General features: G+C 35.6%; 1 protein-coding gene across 1 annotated transcript in view; it reads left to right on the top strand.

The window, feature by feature from the left end:
* Positions 1-9,755, top strand: part of PI15 (peptidase inhibitor 15) — a 30,951-nt gene extending 21,196 nt beyond the window's left edge. The window contains exons 3-6 of the mRNA XM_046019303.1: positions 2,791-2,909; positions 4,032-4,164; positions 4,285-4,400; positions 8,048-9,755. Of these exons, the coding sequence (XP_045875259.1) occupies positions 2,791-2,909; positions 4,032-4,164; positions 4,285-4,400; positions 8,048-8,183 (504 nt within the window). The 3' untranslated portion in view covers positions 8,184-9,755. The remainder of the gene's footprint in view (positions 1-2,790; positions 2,910-4,031; positions 4,165-4,284; positions 4,401-8,047) is intronic.
* The last annotated feature ends 9,261 nt before the right edge of the window (positions 9,756-19,016 follow it).

Here is a 19,016-nt window from a genome sequence, read left to right as displayed (position 1 = left end):
AATTCCAGTCCTTAGATATTGTGGCTTTAATTATAAATTTATTTCTTACTGTTGATACACTTTGCCCAAATTTTTACAGATAAGACAAAGGAGGAGTTTGAAACAATAATTCATAAAACTTAAGTCTGACCTAAGTAATTGTGAAAACTGTAGTACAAAATCTCTCATGATAGAGTGTTTTCAATTTTTGGTACTGTATATAACATTGATTGCTCACTGACTAAAATGGCATTATGTGATGTTTTGCCACATTTAATTTAATCCTCAAAATTGGCAGATGATATTCTGGGTAACTAAGAAAAGTATGTTTTGTTATAGCTCCTTAAGATGTGGCCATTGTCACCATAGAATTGCTCCAGATTCTTTCTAAATACTTCTCACTTTATACAAACCTTATGTTTACCTTAATGTAATTCTAGATAAGTATATGTAAGATGACATTGCTTTCCTAATTGAAAACAACTTCAGAGTAACTAACAAATTTCTGTTGAAGGTGGCCTCATGGGATGAAAGTGTCTCTGGAAGAGTTCATCTATTATTTTGATTTTTGTCTGTTTTATTTCAAAGTCACTAAAAGAATTTCTCTTCCCTTAAATACATTGTTATCTTTTTTAAAAATTTATTTATTTTTTTCAGCGTAACAGTATTCATTGTTTTTGCACCACACCCAGTGCTCCATGCAGTACGTGCCCTCCCTATTACCCACCACCTGGTTCCCCCAACCTCCCACCCCCGCCCCTTCAAAACCCTCAGGTTGTTTTTCAGAGTCCATAGTCTCTTATGGTTCGCCTCCCCTTCCAATTTCCCTCAACTTCCTTCTCCTCTCCATCTCCCAATGTCCTCCGTGTCATTTGTTATGCTCCACAAGTAAGTGAAACCATATGATACTTGACTCTCTGCTTGACCTATTTCACTCAGCATAATCACTTCCAGTCCCATCCATGTTGCTACAAAAGTTGGGTATTCATCCTTTCTTTCTTTCTTTCTTTTTTTTTTTTAATAAACGTATAATGTATTTTTTTTTCAAACTGGTATTTTTTTTTCCAAATTTTTTTTCCCATTTTATTTATTTTTTCAGCGTAACAGTATTCATTCTTTTTGCACAACACCCAGTGCTCCATGTAAAATGTGCCCTCCCCATTACCCACCACCTGTTCCCCCAACCTCCCACCCCTGACCCTTCAAAACCCTCAGGTTGTTTTTCAGAGTCCATAGTCTCTTATGGTTCGCCTCCCCTTCCAAATTTTTTTTTTTTTAATAAACATATAATGTATTTTTATCCCCAGGGGTACAGGTCTGTGAATCACCGGTTTGTTATCTTAACTAAATATATGTATCCCATCACCCTGTAGAAAATTAAGCCTCTCAGTGTCCTAGTCAAGCAGTTTCATGAGTTTGCTTGAAAGCTTATAACTCAAAGTGAACTCATGATCATCAACCCTGATGTAGGTGAGTCTTACTTAGCTCCATCAGCCTGGTGAAGAAGAAAGTCATCAAAGAATAATAAAATAAGAGAGACTATGAAAAACAGAAAAATAATGTTCAGTAGAAGAACATCTACACACTTTCCTATGGGCAGCTCCATGTGAATTTGAATAATTATAAAATTAACACTTATTTTTTCATGTAAGTTCTTATCTTCTAACATATGCTACTATCTAGTCAAAATTTGGACAAATTTTTTTCAGATAGCTAGAATAATATTTAAATATTTAAATAACTTAGGAAATAATGTCATGATACAAACTATCAACTTCAATTAAAACCATTCCACAGAGAAGAAAAATATTTTACTAAATTATATTTTTACTAGGGAAAATTTTTGAATGCATTTTTTGTATATTGATTTATAAGAATTATAAATATTCTCTATTTTGTGTTTTTGTACCTTGAAGCATCTTATAAAATAGATTACCATTTTAGGTTGATTTATAATTGGCAGGTCCACAAATTCTTGCTTTCATTTCCCCATACAGCTTTAGAAATGAAAATACCAATCTATATGGTAACTAATATAAAGATCTATTAAATCTAAGGCTCATTCAAATTTTGTCCTGCAGTTTTTTTCAATTAAAGAAATGTTATTATACATCAATAACACCCTTATCAATTTAAACAACTTCCTTTTTTGAGAACAATTACTATTTTTCTTAATTTATTAATTGAATTATAATGTGCTATATTTTCATAGAAGTCCTATGGACATAGTTCAAATTATTCTTTATCATAATTTGTTCTAGTTCATACACACTATAATTTAGTTCTCATATTATTATTACTACCAAAGATTCAAATGTTGTAAAATATGAAGGCTCCTTGGGAATTATTACACAACAATATAGCTTGACCTTTAAAAATTGCAGTATAATGTTAGACATTATTAATTTGGTAGATCAGTTTGAATAAATAATTTGATGATATTAGTTTTTAAGATACATCAATAACATTGCTCCTCATTGTTATTAAGATGACCTCTAGGAAAATCAGTTGACTCAGGTGTCAGTATGATGTGTCCCCAAGCTACATCTAGATGGACGTGGTATTTTGTTAGCCTATCCTTTACTAAAACTGACTTCAGATTTGGATGACACTGTAAGAACAGTAATGTTTTCTGTGATATGATCATATTACATTATAGAACTTTTAATATTGATGGTCTGAATTTTCTTTCTTTAGTGAAAGAAACCAGAATTGAAAGGACTTTAGGAAATAGTAGTACCATTTCTTCCTCTGTACTTTTGTCAGTTACTGGCAAAACTGGTAAAGTTCAAGGTTTTTTCCCCTTCACAGGTTTGGGATGAAAATCTTGCAAAATCTGCAGAGGCGTGGGCAGCTACTTGCATTTGGGACCATGGACCTTCTTATTTACTGAGATTTTTGGGCCAAAACCTTTCTGTACGAACTGGAAGGTAGGAAGCAGTTTCACTGATACTGTTCATCCACACATTTTATTACTTAGGGACCCCAAGGGGGGAGTGATACCACTTTCAAGTAATATCAGCAAATACTTATTGAGTGCTCACTATGTGTCGGGCAATGATGCTTGGCTTGGGACTGTTTCAGATGTCTTCAAGGGTTATTTAATTTTTTTTTAAATTTATTTATTTGACAGAAAGAAATCACAAGAGAGGCAGGCAGAGAGAGAGGAAGGGAAGCAGGCTCTCCGCTGAGCAGAGAGTCAGATGTGGGACTCGATCCCAGGACCCTGAGATCATGACCTGAGCTGAAGGCAGCGGCTTAACCCACTGAGCCACCCAGGTGCCCCAAGGGTTATTTAATTTGTTAAAAGGTCCTAATAAGACCAATTTCCCCTTTCACCCTTGGAACACCCTCTCTTAGCCTGTATTCTTTGCTTACGTCACAGAATCTTTGAAAGGGTTAGGCATATGTTATAGCCTATACCCTGACTCTCCCACCTCAGGAAATTTTTTTCAGTGTGGCAGAAACCATTCTTGTGTCTATGAAACTTTCCCATGGTCGCACATTATCTATACTCATAAATGTCTGTGCAACTATGGGAAAGGCTGTTCCCAGTGATAGGATAACTTTTCCACCACCATCCAAGATTCCAAAGACCCATTCTCTTCCATATACAGGAGAAAAATCAGGTGTGCTATTACTAAAATTAAAGTGAATCAAGTTTAAGGGAAAAAACACATTTCATTCTAGTATCACAACTACAATTTATTTATCTAATTTTTAATTGTATATATGATTCTGGTGGAGAAATTTTTAACAATATAAAACAAGATAAAGATGAAGATTCCTGAAATTTGCATTTTTTTGGAAACAACCAGACATATACTTAAACGAACATAGGCTCACTTGCTTTAGTCCCGGGCATTTTCAAGCTGGGCCCTACTTGGAAGAATAGGTGATGGTGGTAATTGTGAGGTATGGATTTCCTCCTGAGTCATCATGAATAATCTGCAAAAAGAACTATTAACTTGCAATTTAACATGAGTTCACTATAAATTACCACTGCTTTAGTCTAAGTTCTCTCTCTCTCTCTTTTTTTTCTTGGTATCTAGATATCGCTCTATTCTTCAATTGGTCAAGCCATGGTATGATGAGGTGAAAGATTATGCTTTTCCATATCCTCAGGATTGCAACCCCAGATGTCCTATGAGATGTTTTGGCCCCATGTGCACACATTATACACAGGTTATTTCAATTGTCTTGTTAATTTTTGATTCATAGTTTCAAAAATGCTCCTATTCTTTTGGGGAATATGCATTTTCTTAGCTTTAACTTCAATAATGATGTATTGGTTTATTTTTGCAGATGGTTTGGGCCACCTCCAATCGGGTAGGATGTGCAATTCATACTTGTCAAAACATGAATGTCTGGGGAGCTGTGTGGCGACGTGCAGTTTACCTGGTATGCAACTATGCCCCAAAGTAAGTACTAGGCTGACTTCTACTTCTTGGAACTTTTAATGATATTAAATATCTCCAGTCTGCTAGTTATTTTAATGTGAATAAGATTTAATTATAATAGCCTCTAATCCTCAAATGTCCCATGACCTCATATACCTGAAAAATAATGAGATGAACAGTTATTTCTCACAGATAGGTATTTCCAGCTAAAATTGTGGGCAAAACAATTTGAGATATGGAAATTCACTAAATTCCCTTCACCCGTTTTTAGTCATGATAATTGTAAAATAAATACTGTACTTTTAGGCTTTTGACTGTTCTATAAAAAGAAAAAGAAAAGAATCTTTTAGGGAATTTATTAATACTGCACTATTCCCAGCTATCAGTACTAAACTGTTGGCTTATTTTTTTCACTGGGAAAGCAAAACAGAGTCCTTCTTCCTTTAAGAGTAAAACTAAAAATTATAGTTTACTAATTTTATAGATGGCTAAGGAGTCATTCACTGCCAGAAGGGAAAATTTAAATGCTGTGACTTCTTTTTAAATTAAAGCTTTGCCATGATTTAAGTTTCAGTATTGAAAATTTAGAATTTTCTCATTGGGGTTCCTGGGGGTTCCTCAGTTGAGTTAAAGTCCCCCTCTTGATTTCAGCTCTGGTCATGGTCTCAGGGTGGGACTCCACTCAGCAGGGAGTCTGCTTGAGATTAGCTCTGTCCCACTACCTCTGCCCCTCCCCCTCTCCTGTATGCATGTGTGCACACTCTCTCTGTCTCTATCTCAAATAAATAAGTCTAAAAAAAACCACGATTTCTTCATTAGTTATATTTTATAGCATACATAAAAGTGTATTGTGAAAACTGATCAAAGATTATAAAATATAGCCACATTTATAAATAATCTTTATAAGATGAGTATAAATAAGCATTTGTTAACATTTGATAAAATGCCTTCCTGATAACAATAACTCTCGAGACGATAAAATGTTCCAATATTTATACATGAGTCTGTTCCCATTTGGAGTAAATAGCAAAATGTGCAAAGGATTTATGACACTCTTGGTGTCTTCCAAAGTAAGTCCCAAACAAAGATTTTCTCCAGCTTTGCCAATATGGGGAGGGAATGAGAAAATGTTTCACAAATAACTGCATTACTCATTTATATGGTAATATGCCAGTGGCAGTGTTTTTGCAAAGTTAGAAAAATAGCGATTTTTCCCATGGTGCCCCTTCATAATTATTGGAATAATTAGGTTTGGAAAGTAGAATGTGTTTGCATTACAAAAAGCATTGAAACTGTGCATTTGCTTGATATTTTCATTTTCACACTTTATATTTTCCTATTAAGACTTTACCCTTCTTCTTGACATAAATAGGCCAAGTAGTACTCAAATGGTGAAAGAGATTTTTATTTCATTTGTTTAGCTGTTTTGTTTTTAAACATTGATTCAACTTTTCTAATATTATTATTGAAGGGATATCGGATTGTTTTCAATGAGAGATTAAGATATTGTGTTAAAACGCTTAATTTGTTGTAAAAAAGAACCATTATTTTGAAACCTAGGCAATGAAAAAAGTTTTAAAATCTTGACTGTTATTTGAGTGTGAATTTTCCAATGCCAATATAAAGTTATCTCAAGTCTGTTTTTTAGGGGGAAGAAAGAGGTGGAGGGAGGGAGGGAGGAAGGGAAGGGAATTTTAATCAGATGGAATGAACAAAAAATGGAAGGATAAATAATATAAGTTCACTGGTTGACTGATTTACTTCTGAATGTAATTGTCCTCTATTCAGTAAAAATCTGTGATTTATGTAAAAGTTTGTAACGTAATATGTAACACTTTTTATGCATAATAAAATTGTATTTCTAAGCTTATGTTACCAAAAATATGTGCTGTGTAATTTCAAAAAGTTCTGTAGAATAAATAGAAAAATATGAAATTAAAATAGTATAGGCTGACCCATATGCACTTATGGGCTTTGGATAAAGAGATAGAGGGAAATAAGATTATTAATATAGAATAGGAGAGATTAGGATAAAGGAATTAATTACACTCATAAGAGAAAGGGCCTCCTCGAGTGTTTTGGAGTAAGCATGTGTCATTACCCAAATTATACTTGAGGAAGCTTATCCAGAGGGCAGAGTATAGAATAAACTGAATGGAGGTGGGTGCTCTTGGAATCTGATGACATTTTGTTATATGAATCACTAATCAGCATGTATTTCATTTTTATAGGTAAATTTTCCTCCATAAATATTTTGTAGATCAAAGCCTGAATTTTTAGAAAGATTTTATTTATGTGTGTATTTATTTGAGAGACAGAAAGTGAGCGTGAGAGAGCAGAAGCAGTGGGAGGGGCAGGTGGAGGGAGAGGGATGAGCAGGGAGCCATTTGCAGGACTCAGTCCCAGGACCCTGGGATCAGGACCTGAGCCAAAAGCAGATGCTTAACCCACTGAGCTGCCCAGGCATCCCAAATCCTGAATTTTTAACTGACTGATTTCAGCAGATATTTTATGTAGATTCACTTTAAGAGTCACTGTTTGGGCTTCTTCAGGTTGTAAAGAAGATGAGAACCACCTGTTTCATATTTTAGCCTCTTACAGTTGTCTTATCTTCAACCCTGACTTTTTACTACTGACAACCAAATTTCCTCCTGACCATTCAGTTTCCTTCAAAATGTGGCTATGTTGCTATTTTTAGGGCTAATCACCATTCTACTGAAAATACATCTATTACCTTCTCCCTCATAATTGAACAGTAAGACATTGTAGCTATTTCCAACTATTGTAAATGATGAATTGGATGTATTATTATGATCATGGCCATCAATACAGATGAAAAGATTGACAACACAGTGTTTAACATTATTAAAAAACAAATAGTATTACTGAAAACAAAAGCTATGAGTTTACACATAGGTAAAGGTTTTGAAATCACCTTTAATTGCTTCCCTGAGCCCTTAATCTCTTACCATGACAACTTCTTGCTCATCTCATCATTTCTAAGCCTCCCAGAAAATAGTAAGTGCATGTATATATTACCATCCTTAGCATTAGCAGGAGTTTAGAAATGGGAATGTGTCCTGCCAACGTGCTCTAGAAGGCAGTTACAGGGCAGAGACAGATGTTGTGACTGAATGAGCATTGAGCCTGGCATCAGATGACTAATTATGTCATCATTCATTGTAGTGCCTCACGTCTTATCTGTAAATTAAGATAATACTAAATGTTGCAGAGAGAAATATTTAAGAAGTAAGATATATAGAAAAATAAGTTACTGTATAAATAAGAAATGGAGGAAAGCCTGGGTGGCTCAGTGGGTTAAGCGTCTACCTTGGGCTCAGGGCATAGTCTCAGGGTCCTGGAATCCAGCCGGGGGCTCCCTGCTCCCTGGGGAATCTACTGGTCTCTCTCCCTTTGTGCCAAACCTCCCCCACCTCATGCTCACTCCCAGTGTCTCCCTCTCTCAAATAAATAAATGAAATCTTAAAAAAAGAAAGAGAGAAAGAAAGAAAGAAATGGATATAATTTTCAGTGCCTTTCTAAACTGACAAACTTCTCAGAAAGATCATGTCATCCATGCAGCCATATGCTTAAAGACAAGCACATTTCTTTAAATGGGCACTAATATAGCACTAATGTTATCTTTGTACTTTTTTGTCTTCTTTTAGGGGCAACTGGATTGGAGAAGCACCCTATAAAGTAGGAGTACCATGTTCTGCTTGCCCTCCAAGTTATGGAGGATCTTGTACTGATAATCTTTGTTTTCCAGGAGTAACATCAAACTACTTATACTGGTTTAAATAAGCTTATCTTTTCCTCCAGGAAACAGAATGTTTTCTGGGACTCATAGGCATATATATATATATTGAGTTTTGCACATATTATACATATTTTATAATAATCTTGTTTTCCTTTTATTATTCCTTGTATAAATTAGTGTTTGTCTAGTATGTTTGTTTCATCTTTGAGGTAATCAAAACATCCATTTCTATCTTCTGACCTCTAAGCCCAAGTTTAAAATGGTGTCTATGTAGTATTGACATAGTTGAGGCATCCAATTCTAAAACTTACTTTCCAAAGGAAAGATGTTACATTTGTGAGGAATAAAATATATATATCTGACCTGTAATTCATGTGTGTGTATGTAGATATACATATACACATATATATACATATGTGTATATGTATATTTGCATGCACAGACATGTAATAGATGATGTAACACAGGCAATAATGTAATTCAGTAGTTAACTTGAGGGAAATTTAAAATTACACTATTCTAAAAATATAGATGAGGTGGTGGGACATCCTCAGCACCCATTTCTATAATACCTACAAAGTGATAATTTACGAGATAACATTCAGTGATATCCGGGCTTAACAATTTAATTAAGCAACCAAGGATTTTATTCTGGAGGTATCTTGTCTTATTTGGGTTCACCAAAGGATATGCTCAATTTATGTAAGGTCACGTCGTGCATTTTGCTTAATCTCTTTTATTGAATTAGTAATCGTGTGTTGAGTGCTTCCTATGTGCAAGGCACTCAGTTATGTTCTGACAATGCAAAGATCATGAGATACGGTTCCTGCCTTCAAGAAGCTCACAAAAAATATTCAGGAAACAATACAGTTTAAGATTTCGCTGCAAAATTAGTTTTTTAACAAACTGATGTCAGTGTACGTTTGAGGAACCAGATGCCACAATGGTCACCTATAGGTGAAACAGGTGATGAGAACACTGTGTAATATGTGTAACACTGTGTAATATGAAAGGCTTTTGATTAGCATGAAAATGTAGCTACAACACTTGGAACTAAAAGAGGTTGAACATAATGAACTGCCCAGGGATTACTGTACCAGAGTAAGTAGTTGTGAGTTCAGAAGGCAGAAGGCAGGACGCTGAAAAACCTGACAAAGCCCAGGAGAATTAAGATTTAGGACACAGGTATGAAAAGTCACAGAGATCGGGTCACTGCACAAAAAAATTACAGGTGAGAGCTTCAGAAGGGCTTATCCGGAGAGTCTTGTATATCCTGAGGCCTGTCAGCAGAGGGTGAAGGATGCCAGAGACACGTGAGATGCCAACGACTCTTGCGTCTCTTTACGTCATTGTTCGGTGAGCATCCCTCCAATCATCATAAAGATCCTGCATGCTCAGCACGGTTAGGGTTTGGCAAAGTGGCCCTCTTCAGATGATTTGCTAAGGACTACTTAGCAAAGCTTAATTCTGTGTCTATGTAGAAGAATAATTTTTCAGTTCTCCATTAAGTTGCATTGTGGAAATCAAATCGAAGTCACTGTGGCAATTTCACTCATGTGGTTTTGGAAATGCAACGTTTCCTCCTTCAGGAATTTGCTATTAGAGAGAAAAAAAATTCAACATCTGGGTCAAGACATCTTATATTATGGTGTGTGTGTGTGTGTCAGAGAATGAAAGAGAGACAGATTATGAGAGAGAGAGAGAGAGAGAGAGTGTGTGTGTGTGTGTGTGTGTGTGTGACAGAGAGAGAATGAAAGAGAGATTATGAGAGAGTGTGTGTGTGCTCACAAATTCTGTAATTCTTCCATAGAATTACAGCATAAGCAAACAGGGTTAGTTCCAGAGTGCAAATAACAGAAGGAAGCTACTTGTTTAAAATTCACTACACATTTGCAGTTTCTTAGGGTGGAGGCACTGAAAGTTGACAATTAAATCCAGTCAATGAGGGAAAAATCCACCATCTGGAGTTTTAGGTTTACATGATGACAAACAATTGGTCTGATTCCTTTTTACAAATTGAATGTGGTGACCAAAAGTTTTTGATATCATACTACCCTGCTTTTGTGGGCACATACATAGACTGTATTAAAAATAAATGTTTTTGGAGACTAAACTGGAGAACAGAAGTAGTTGTAAGTAAAATTCAAGCCCCAGTCTAACTTTTATCTAGCTGTGGGCAATTGGAGAGAAAGCTAATTAGGGGGATGTTTACATGCTTTCTCTACAAAGTATTTCCAATTTTCATTTCCCTAGAGTTCTTCTATAGAAGTAGCAAAAGTACTATTAAACAAAGATGACTGTTCTCAGTTCCAGTCCTGTTGCTGGATTGCTTGTGTGGCTTGGTTTCTCAGTTCTGAAAAAGAATAATGATATTTGCTACATATTTCACAGAGGTTCCTATGAGACTAAAGTTACCATATTAATAGCAAATTTATGAATAGTAAAAGCATCATTAATGTTGTGAAACTTACTGGAAAAAATTAAGTTTTATGAGCTTCTCTTTGGCAGAAACTGTCTGATTCCCATCTCAACTTCTTATAGAGTGCCTATAATGCAGAAAGTGTTTAATAAACGTGTCTATGAATATATTTTTAGAATTAACTAAAAAGTGTAGGATTGCAGCAATTTAAGGGATGCCCTCCTTTCTGTATTTTATTAAGACAAAAAAATTCTTAAATATAAAGCTCTGAATGCATCAAAAATCCAGATAAGTCATCAAACATACCAGATTAAGACCTAGGATCTAGGCATGAATAACTTAGACCACAGTCCTTTCCAAATCACAACTAGAGCTATGCATTTATTTATAACTTAACAACTCAGCTGAAAATATAACGGGTATTTTTGTTATGCTATGTGTACTTTTTAAAGTGAGTAGCGTAAGGTAGGCATGTGAAATGTTTCATTTTCCAGGCAAAAGCAAATGAAAATTTGCTGATATCCACAGTGTGCTCTGTTTTTCACAGCATTCAACCATGGTGCTAGGATGGCTCCTTCTCGCTGTAATTCCCAAGGGCAGAAAGAGTCTGGGTATTGGATATTTCTTAAGAGTAGCTTTAAATTGTCAGTGTTGAGGTTTTCATTTCAAAACATATCACTCAAAAGAAAGCGTACTCTCCATATTCTCCATATTCCACAGTACAGATCCTCTCTCTATAGCAAAGAGTTTTCAGATCACCCTTTATACAGTAAAAAAGAAAACACTCTGTCACAATAGAGGACTTTTTTTTTTTTTTTTTGCTTCCATGTCATCAGGAAAAAGGACAATTTTAACTGTTAAACCGATGGATTTCTTTACAGAATTGCATTTAAGTCGTGTAGGCACGTCTTAATGTTGCTGGTTATGACAGATAAGTTTGCTTTTAAAATGTGTTGGAAACAATTTTTATTAGTACCATATTTGCTTCTGCTCAGTAGCCTAAGTGTCGTGATTTCTGTGGTCCGTCAGGGTTTCCCCTACCAGCTTCCCTTGGCAGCGCCATACCGTTCACTTGAAACCTTCGTGGAAACATTCATTCGAAAGCTCCGTGCAGCTCTAGCACAGAGCTGACCAAACACGAAGGCAAGTTGACCCAGTACGATTTACTCAGACTATTTGGACAGAAACAGCGTGCATTTTTCTCATTAATACATGCTTGTGTTAAAGCAACTTATAACATCTACAGAAGCAAATCTGATACACATTTAGACCAGCTGAAGTGTTTTGTCTTCATACCCTGCTAGTAAATGAATATATAAGCTACACAGACAATTTGAATGTGTCCAGGAAGGAAAAGTAACAGTCAGCCTGTGCTCTGTGTTCTCCCCTTTGTAAAACACCATTCCCTATGTTCCTCAGTATCAAAGGACGAAGGATGCAAATTTTGACATAAATGGAAGCTTTTACCAACCAAAGTGTTTAGGGAGAGTAAAGTTAGATTTCTATCAGTGCCTAACAGTATATTTGATATATATATAATATTATTGTTATTTGTGTGGGGAGAGGTATATTTAAGCACATGCAAAATTATTTTTAAAAATTATGCCATGATATAATTTTGACTTAAGAGAGGTCAATCAAAAGTTTAGAAAGTTTAACAGTTCACTCATTAATGGTGCTGAAAATGCATTACAACCACCATATCCTTGTTAACATTTTGAGGTCCTTTACAGTTAAAGTTTTTACTAAGTGTGAAGTATTGATATTGATTCTGGTGCTAAATACGTGGTGCTAAATGAATTGTTAGTGTTAATAGTTTTAGTAATGCGCTCTTTATTCATTGTTAAAAGTGATATCCATTCAATTCCTGATTCAGAAATATTAATAAAATCCTGTTAAATTAATGTTAGCCAGAAATAGGCCAGTAAACTCTCGTATTTATCTAACAGTCCAACATTATTTAGGTGTTACAGAATGTAAATATATTTTTTAGAAGTTATCAATTTCCTTTTTTTTAAGGCATTTTTAGTTTGGCAGTGTCCAAATTCAAGTATCACCTGAAGGTTAGAGTACACCTACACCAATCGTGCTGCGGACACTAGCGCCCTCTGGTGATTGTGAAAATAAATTTTTGGTGGCTGCTTGGCCTGCAAAAAGAGCAGTTTCTTTTGTTCAAAAAAATTGAAGTTCCTCAATATTGGAACTCTAGGGTACTCTTTAAATCTGACAGCATTTGAAAATGCTTGACTGTACTGATATAATTTTCGGAGAGGATAAGAGAGAGACTATGTCTTGGCATCCACTTTCTTAAATAATAATGTTTTATAATGATATTTTGGTTCTAAGGTGCTCATCGAAGTTTTTTTTTTTTTTAACTAAGTATTACTAAAGTATGTTTTTCACTTGGTTTACAACATAAATACAATTAGAGTTAAGGTTAGGGAACAGAATTATAAATGTGTCTCATTTTCAGAAGTGATTATTTTTATTTAACATAGTATGTAAGATTAAAAGAAGATATGTTAAATTAATTTCATTAAAAAGGATTACCTCTCTATTTTTACTTGGTCTAAAATTTGATAACGTTCTTTGGTCATAGTATTTAGCTAATGATAAAATTGTATTATTCCATGCAAAGTCCTTCTAGCCTAACAAATGTACATAAAAACTTAGAATTATATCACTTGGTATAACTAACAAAGACAAAAGTCTTCTGTAAATTTCCAGTTGAGGTATGTCATTGACATTATGTGTAGGTATCACACAATTGTGAGAACCTGTTCTGACAGGAATGTTTCTTATACTATGTTAGCATAACCGAGTGAAATATATTTTGAAGCAGTTTTCCACAGTAGTATTTTCAAACTTATTTTAAAGAAAAAGAACTCTTTTAATGATCTCAATTATATATAAAACTCTAACATATACTACATACAAAATGGATCTGCTCAAATTCCCAACTTTCCCCAGTGAGCAGAATGTTTTTTCTTAGAGCCCAAGGATTCCATTAAACAGAAAAACATGATCTAAAACATCCAGTTCCCCCTATTTTTCTCTAAAATAATCAGGTAATTAAAATAAGAAAAAATTTGAGGCACTAAATTATTTCAATACCCACTTCACTTTACATATGTCAGAAGCTGGTGGGATGAAGAATCAAATGCTAACTTTGGTGCTTGGAGATAACTTACAGGATCTCATGTTTTGTTATTTGACAAACAGAATTTTGGTACCATTGTAGTTTGGGAATTGGTGATAATTGTGGTGCACATATGAAAACAATGTGTTTTTTAAATATAAACATTTCGAATATGTACATAATCCTAAAATATACCATATCATTTTAGATTTTTTTAAAGATTAATTTGGATAAGTTTTATTCATTAGTTAACACTGTGGCAATGAAAGGTGCTTTGATTTTGTGATATAATGTCATGAATGTGTACATACATAAAACCTGTGTAAACCTCTATTCTTATAGAGCATAACAAGTGTAGCTTTTTGAACTCTGCTGTATTTTCTTTCTTTCAATAAAATATTATAATTAATTGTTTTGTTTTAAAAGTATATCTAATTATTTTCTTGTTTTCAGAAGATTTTTCAAATAGACTTAGAACTAGATGGCATGATAATTTTGATAAGGTATGATGAACTACTTCTCTAAAGCAACAATGATTTTATCTTTAATGCATCACTGAAATATACCAATAATCTTCTGTTTTCCTTTTTCCCCCTTTCTTTCTTCTCTTCCCTGCCTCAGTCTTTCCATCTTCCCTTCTTTTTCTACTCAATTCCAAATAATATTTTGAAGTAAAAATATAAAAGACATTTCCATGGAGGAAGAGGAAAAGATCAATGTTCATCAAGAAGTTCTGGCTGAGGAAAATTGTAATAGCTGAACGCAAATATGTTTATGCTTCCCCACATGGAGAGCCTGAAGAGAAACCGTAGATGTTCCTGGGGAAGAGGCACACCTCAGGCCACTAGTTGGCCCAAGGATAGTGATTCCTAGGGTGGCTCTATCTTATAGAAGATCTTATAGATCTTCTATAGATCTTATAGAATTTCTCTCTGGCGAAATGTACATCTCACGGGCCAGGGAGCTGAGAAGTATCTGAATCTAGGACTTTAAAATTTTCCTTATTATATGTGATATTGTGATTTATTATAAGAAATACATATTTGTTCTTCCTCTGATTTCTGGCTCACAGCTCCCCAAATCCTTGGAATTCCTAAGTGTTGATGGAGAGTGAGACAGGTGTGTTTTGTTATGTTGATGAGGTGACTTTTGGAAAGCACTTAAGAATGTGGGCTGGTTGTCAATGGAACCAACCCTGTGATTAGAGGCTTGGAAATTTCAGTCCCACCCTTGATTTCCCAGGAGGGGAGAGGGGCTGGAAGTTGAATCAACAGCCAATGATCAATGATATAATCAATCATGCCTATCTTTTGCAACCTCCATAAATAAAGAAAAACCACAGAGTTCTGAGAGCTTTGGGGTTGGCGAACACAAGGAGGTGTAGGACCAGGAGGGGCATGGAAGTTCTTGTCCTTCCCCCATTCCTTGCTTTACCCACCTCTTCCATCTGTCTGTTCCTGAGTTACATCCTTTTATCATAAACTGGTAATCTAGTAAGTAAAATATTTCTCTGAGTTCTGTGAGCTGCTCTAGCAAATTCATTGAGTCCAAAGGAAGTGGTGGGAACCTCTGATTTATAGCCAGTTGCTCCAAAGTACAGGTAAAACCTAGACCTGTGACTGGCATCTAACTCCAAGGAGGAAGTCCTGGGAACCTCAGTTCATGGTTGGTGGTAAGCATAGGTAATAACCTGGGCTTGTGGCTGGCATCTGAGGTGGAGAGCAGTCTTGTAGGACTGAATCTTGACCTGTGGGATCTGATATTATCTCTGAGTAGATAGATAGTATCAGAATTGAGTTAAATTCCTAGACACCTGGGACACCCGAGTGGCTCAGTGGGTTAAAGCCTCTGCCTTTGGCTCAGGTCATGATCTCAGGGTCCTGGGATCAATCCCCACATCAGCCTCTCTGCTCAGCAGGGAGCCTGCTTGCCTTCCTCTCTCTCTGCCTGCCTCTCTGCCTGCTTGTAATCTCTGTCTGTCAAATAAATAAATACAAATCTTAGAAAAAAAAAAAATCCTAAACAACCTGCTTGTGTCTGAGAATTGCTTGGTGATATGTGGGAAGCCGCCTAGCCTCTCTCTCTCTCTCTCTCTTTCTCTCTCTCTCTCTCACACACACACACACACACTGGAATTGCTGCCACAACCAATGTACCAGATTTCACCCAAGCCTCACTAACCTAAATCCTTTCAGAGACTCTCTCCAGGAGCCCTGTGGCTCTCTGTCAATTGCTTCTTTTTCTCCTGCTAGTCCTCTCTTTTTGCTTCACCCCCTCATCTTTCAAGCCTCTAGTTCCCTATCCACATGTTTGAACGTTACAAAGAGAATTGCCTGAATGGTATGTCCACATAAGGGAATACTATGCAAATGAAAAACAGAACAAGAAAAATCCCTGTATGCTGGTAGGGAGGGTAGGGAGTTGTCTCCCTGGGTATGATACTAAGTGAAAAAGCATATAACATACACAAGTATATAACTAGAATTTTCCCCTTATAAGAAATATTAGTGGAAATAATACACATATACACACATGCAGTTATAATATATATATGTTTTTATTTGCAAAAAGAGACATAGAATCATAAATTTAAAAAAATAAAAATGGGGGCACCTGGGTGGCTCAGTGGGTTAAGTCTCTGCCTTCAGCTCAGGTCATGATCTGGGGTCTTGGGATAGAGCCCCACATTAGGCTCTCTGCTCAGCAGGGAGCCTACTCCCGCCCCCCCTGCCTGCCTCTCTGTGTACTTGTGATATCTGTCAAATAAATAAGTAAAATCTTTAAGAAAAAATAAATAAAAATAAAATAATGATGATTACCTGTGAGAGAGGGAACTGGATGGAGGGGACAACAATATTTTAAATAACTTTGAAATGCAATGAATGTATAACCTTAGTGGAATATATTGTAAAGACAGAGCTACAAAGAAACAACTATATTCAGTTGGCTCTCTGTGGTAGTATTGGGAGGGAAAGAGGAGAAAAAATAACGCGAATAAGTAATTTGGGTACTCTTTTCGGGAACCAGTTTTTCAATGTAAGAGAAAAGAAGCACAATTTCTAAAAAAGTAACACTAAAATATTAACTATGAATTTGAAATATTAAATATGAGTTATTACCTCAAGCTATCTTCTTTATGAAAAATCAATATGCTTAGCTTTGAGGGGTAAAAAAGCCCTAGGGGCTATGGCAATCCAGTAACAATTAGTGCATTTATTGCCCAGATTATTATCTCTGGTACCATTCACCACTAGAAGTAACGCTTGACATCTCCTCAGCTGCCAGCAGCCTAATCCAAGCCACCATTGTTTCTCACATAAATTAATGGTGTCCAACAAGGAATTTGTGCTCCCAGAAAATGCACAAGAAGAACCATTAAGAAAAGCACTTAAAAAACACAAGAACTCCTCCTTCTATTTAATTTTATCTAAAGAAAAAAGAAAAGTTATTAAGATTTTATATAGAATAATGGGTTGACAGCCCCCTCTCCCCCAGATCCACACATGTAAGGGCCATGTGTCTCCAGAGGCAATTGGGGCATCCTGAAGGAATGGTGAGTGTACAAGGCGGCCTTACTATGCTCCTCAGGTGACTGTTTGCTTTTAGGGCTTTTGCACATGGTGCATTTTAGTGACTCAGGTAAGAGAATTAACCACTTTTGAAATCCAGCTTTTACTGGACCTTGACAAATATTGGAACCTCAAGATTTAAAATAATTTAGTAATGAAAGCACAAGTTAACCCTAAGGAACTTTAACAGTCATAATTTCTGTGCTTATCATAACAAGCTTTCTGTCAACCACATTATGAGGAAAAACAATGATGACACAATCACGTGTGACAGAGTGGTCAAAGAATTAAAACTCTTCAAGACTATTTGGAATGGTGACCATGCTATTAAATATTCATTAATGACATTTGTTTTTTTGGGTTTTTTTTAAAGATTTTATTTATTTATTTGACAGAGAGAGATCACAAGTAGATAGAGAGGCAGGCAAAGATAGAGAGAGGGAAGGAGCCTGATGCGGGACTCGATCCCAGGACCCTGAGATCATGACCTGAGCTGAAGGCAGCAGCTTTACCCACTGAGCCACCCAGGCGCCCAACATTTGTTTTGATAAGCTAGCTAGTGACGGTGAAGCTGTCATGATTAGCAAACATTTTTAAACCAACATAATTGAAAATTGTGCTTGAAGCTTTATACTAAACAAGACTTTTCAAAATTATTGAGCCTATGTTGTCCTATTATTCTGATAGAAATTGTAAATACCAATAAAATTTAAAATTAAAATAATAGCAGAAATACCAAATAATATTTTGGTGAAGGCAAATGTTTTTACAACACTGATAAAATAATAACATTTTTAAAGGTTTTTAAAAATTTTATCCTAAATATTTTATTTGTTATTTCTCTTTCGTAAGCACACAATACATCAGTGCATGGTATAAAGTCTCTAATGTATACTGGCATCATGGTGTAATTTATATTATATACAGTGAGTGTGCAAGATCCAGAACTTTCTACAAGTAAGGGTACACACCAAAAAGTTTGGAGGTGACAAGTCTAAACACTGGCAGCTTCACTACATATTTCTCTGCTTCCACTTTTTCTCTGTCACAGTCCAGCACCACACAGCTTCTGGATTGATCATTTGGAAAGTAAAGCACATTCAATGACTCTGCTGCCCAAAAGCTTCTGCTGACATTGCAAGGCACTCAGTGTACCCAATGCATTATCGTTACTTCTGCTGGACTGGTTTCTCCTCATTCTCCATCTTACTCTACTTCTCTCTGGCAGCCCACTTATGCCTGCTTTCTGCAAATTCATCTAGTCTTTGGGGTTTTTCACTTGTTCTTCCTTGTGACGGGAACATCCTCCTCCCAGAGAGTCACACAGGCTTTTTCCTTAGCCTTTCAATCTGCCCCACCTGCCCCCCAACTGACAATTTTCCCACCCCATCACCCTCTAACTCTTCCTTTGCATTTTTGCCTCCAGAGATCTACCAATATGATAACTGAGCTAAGATCTGCATGTGTGCATGCTGCTAACTGCATTACATATATTGGTCTACTATCTGTCTCTCCCACAAGAACATAAGCTTCATGAAGGCAAGCACTTTACCTTATTTATTACCTTATTTCTAGGGCCTTGGAATATACCTAGAACTTTGTAGGTGCCCAATAAATATTTGTGAGATAGATCAATAAATGAATGAATGAGGTAATAGATGTAAAGAATTTCTTGCACACAGTTCTTGGTAAGGAATAAATAAATTAATTAAATAAATAATAAATAATAAAAATAAATAAATAAATGATT

This window comes from Meles meles, chromosome 1 (genome assembly GCF_922984935.1).
Source record: "Meles meles chromosome 1, mMelMel3.1 paternal haplotype, whole genome shotgun sequence".
In the NCBI taxonomy this organism is placed as follows: Eukaryota; Metazoa; Chordata; class Mammalia; order Carnivora; family Mustelidae; genus Meles; species Meles meles.
The sequence above is the reverse complement of the archived record's forward strand: the minus strand, read 5'-3'. Positions and strand labels throughout refer to the sequence as shown.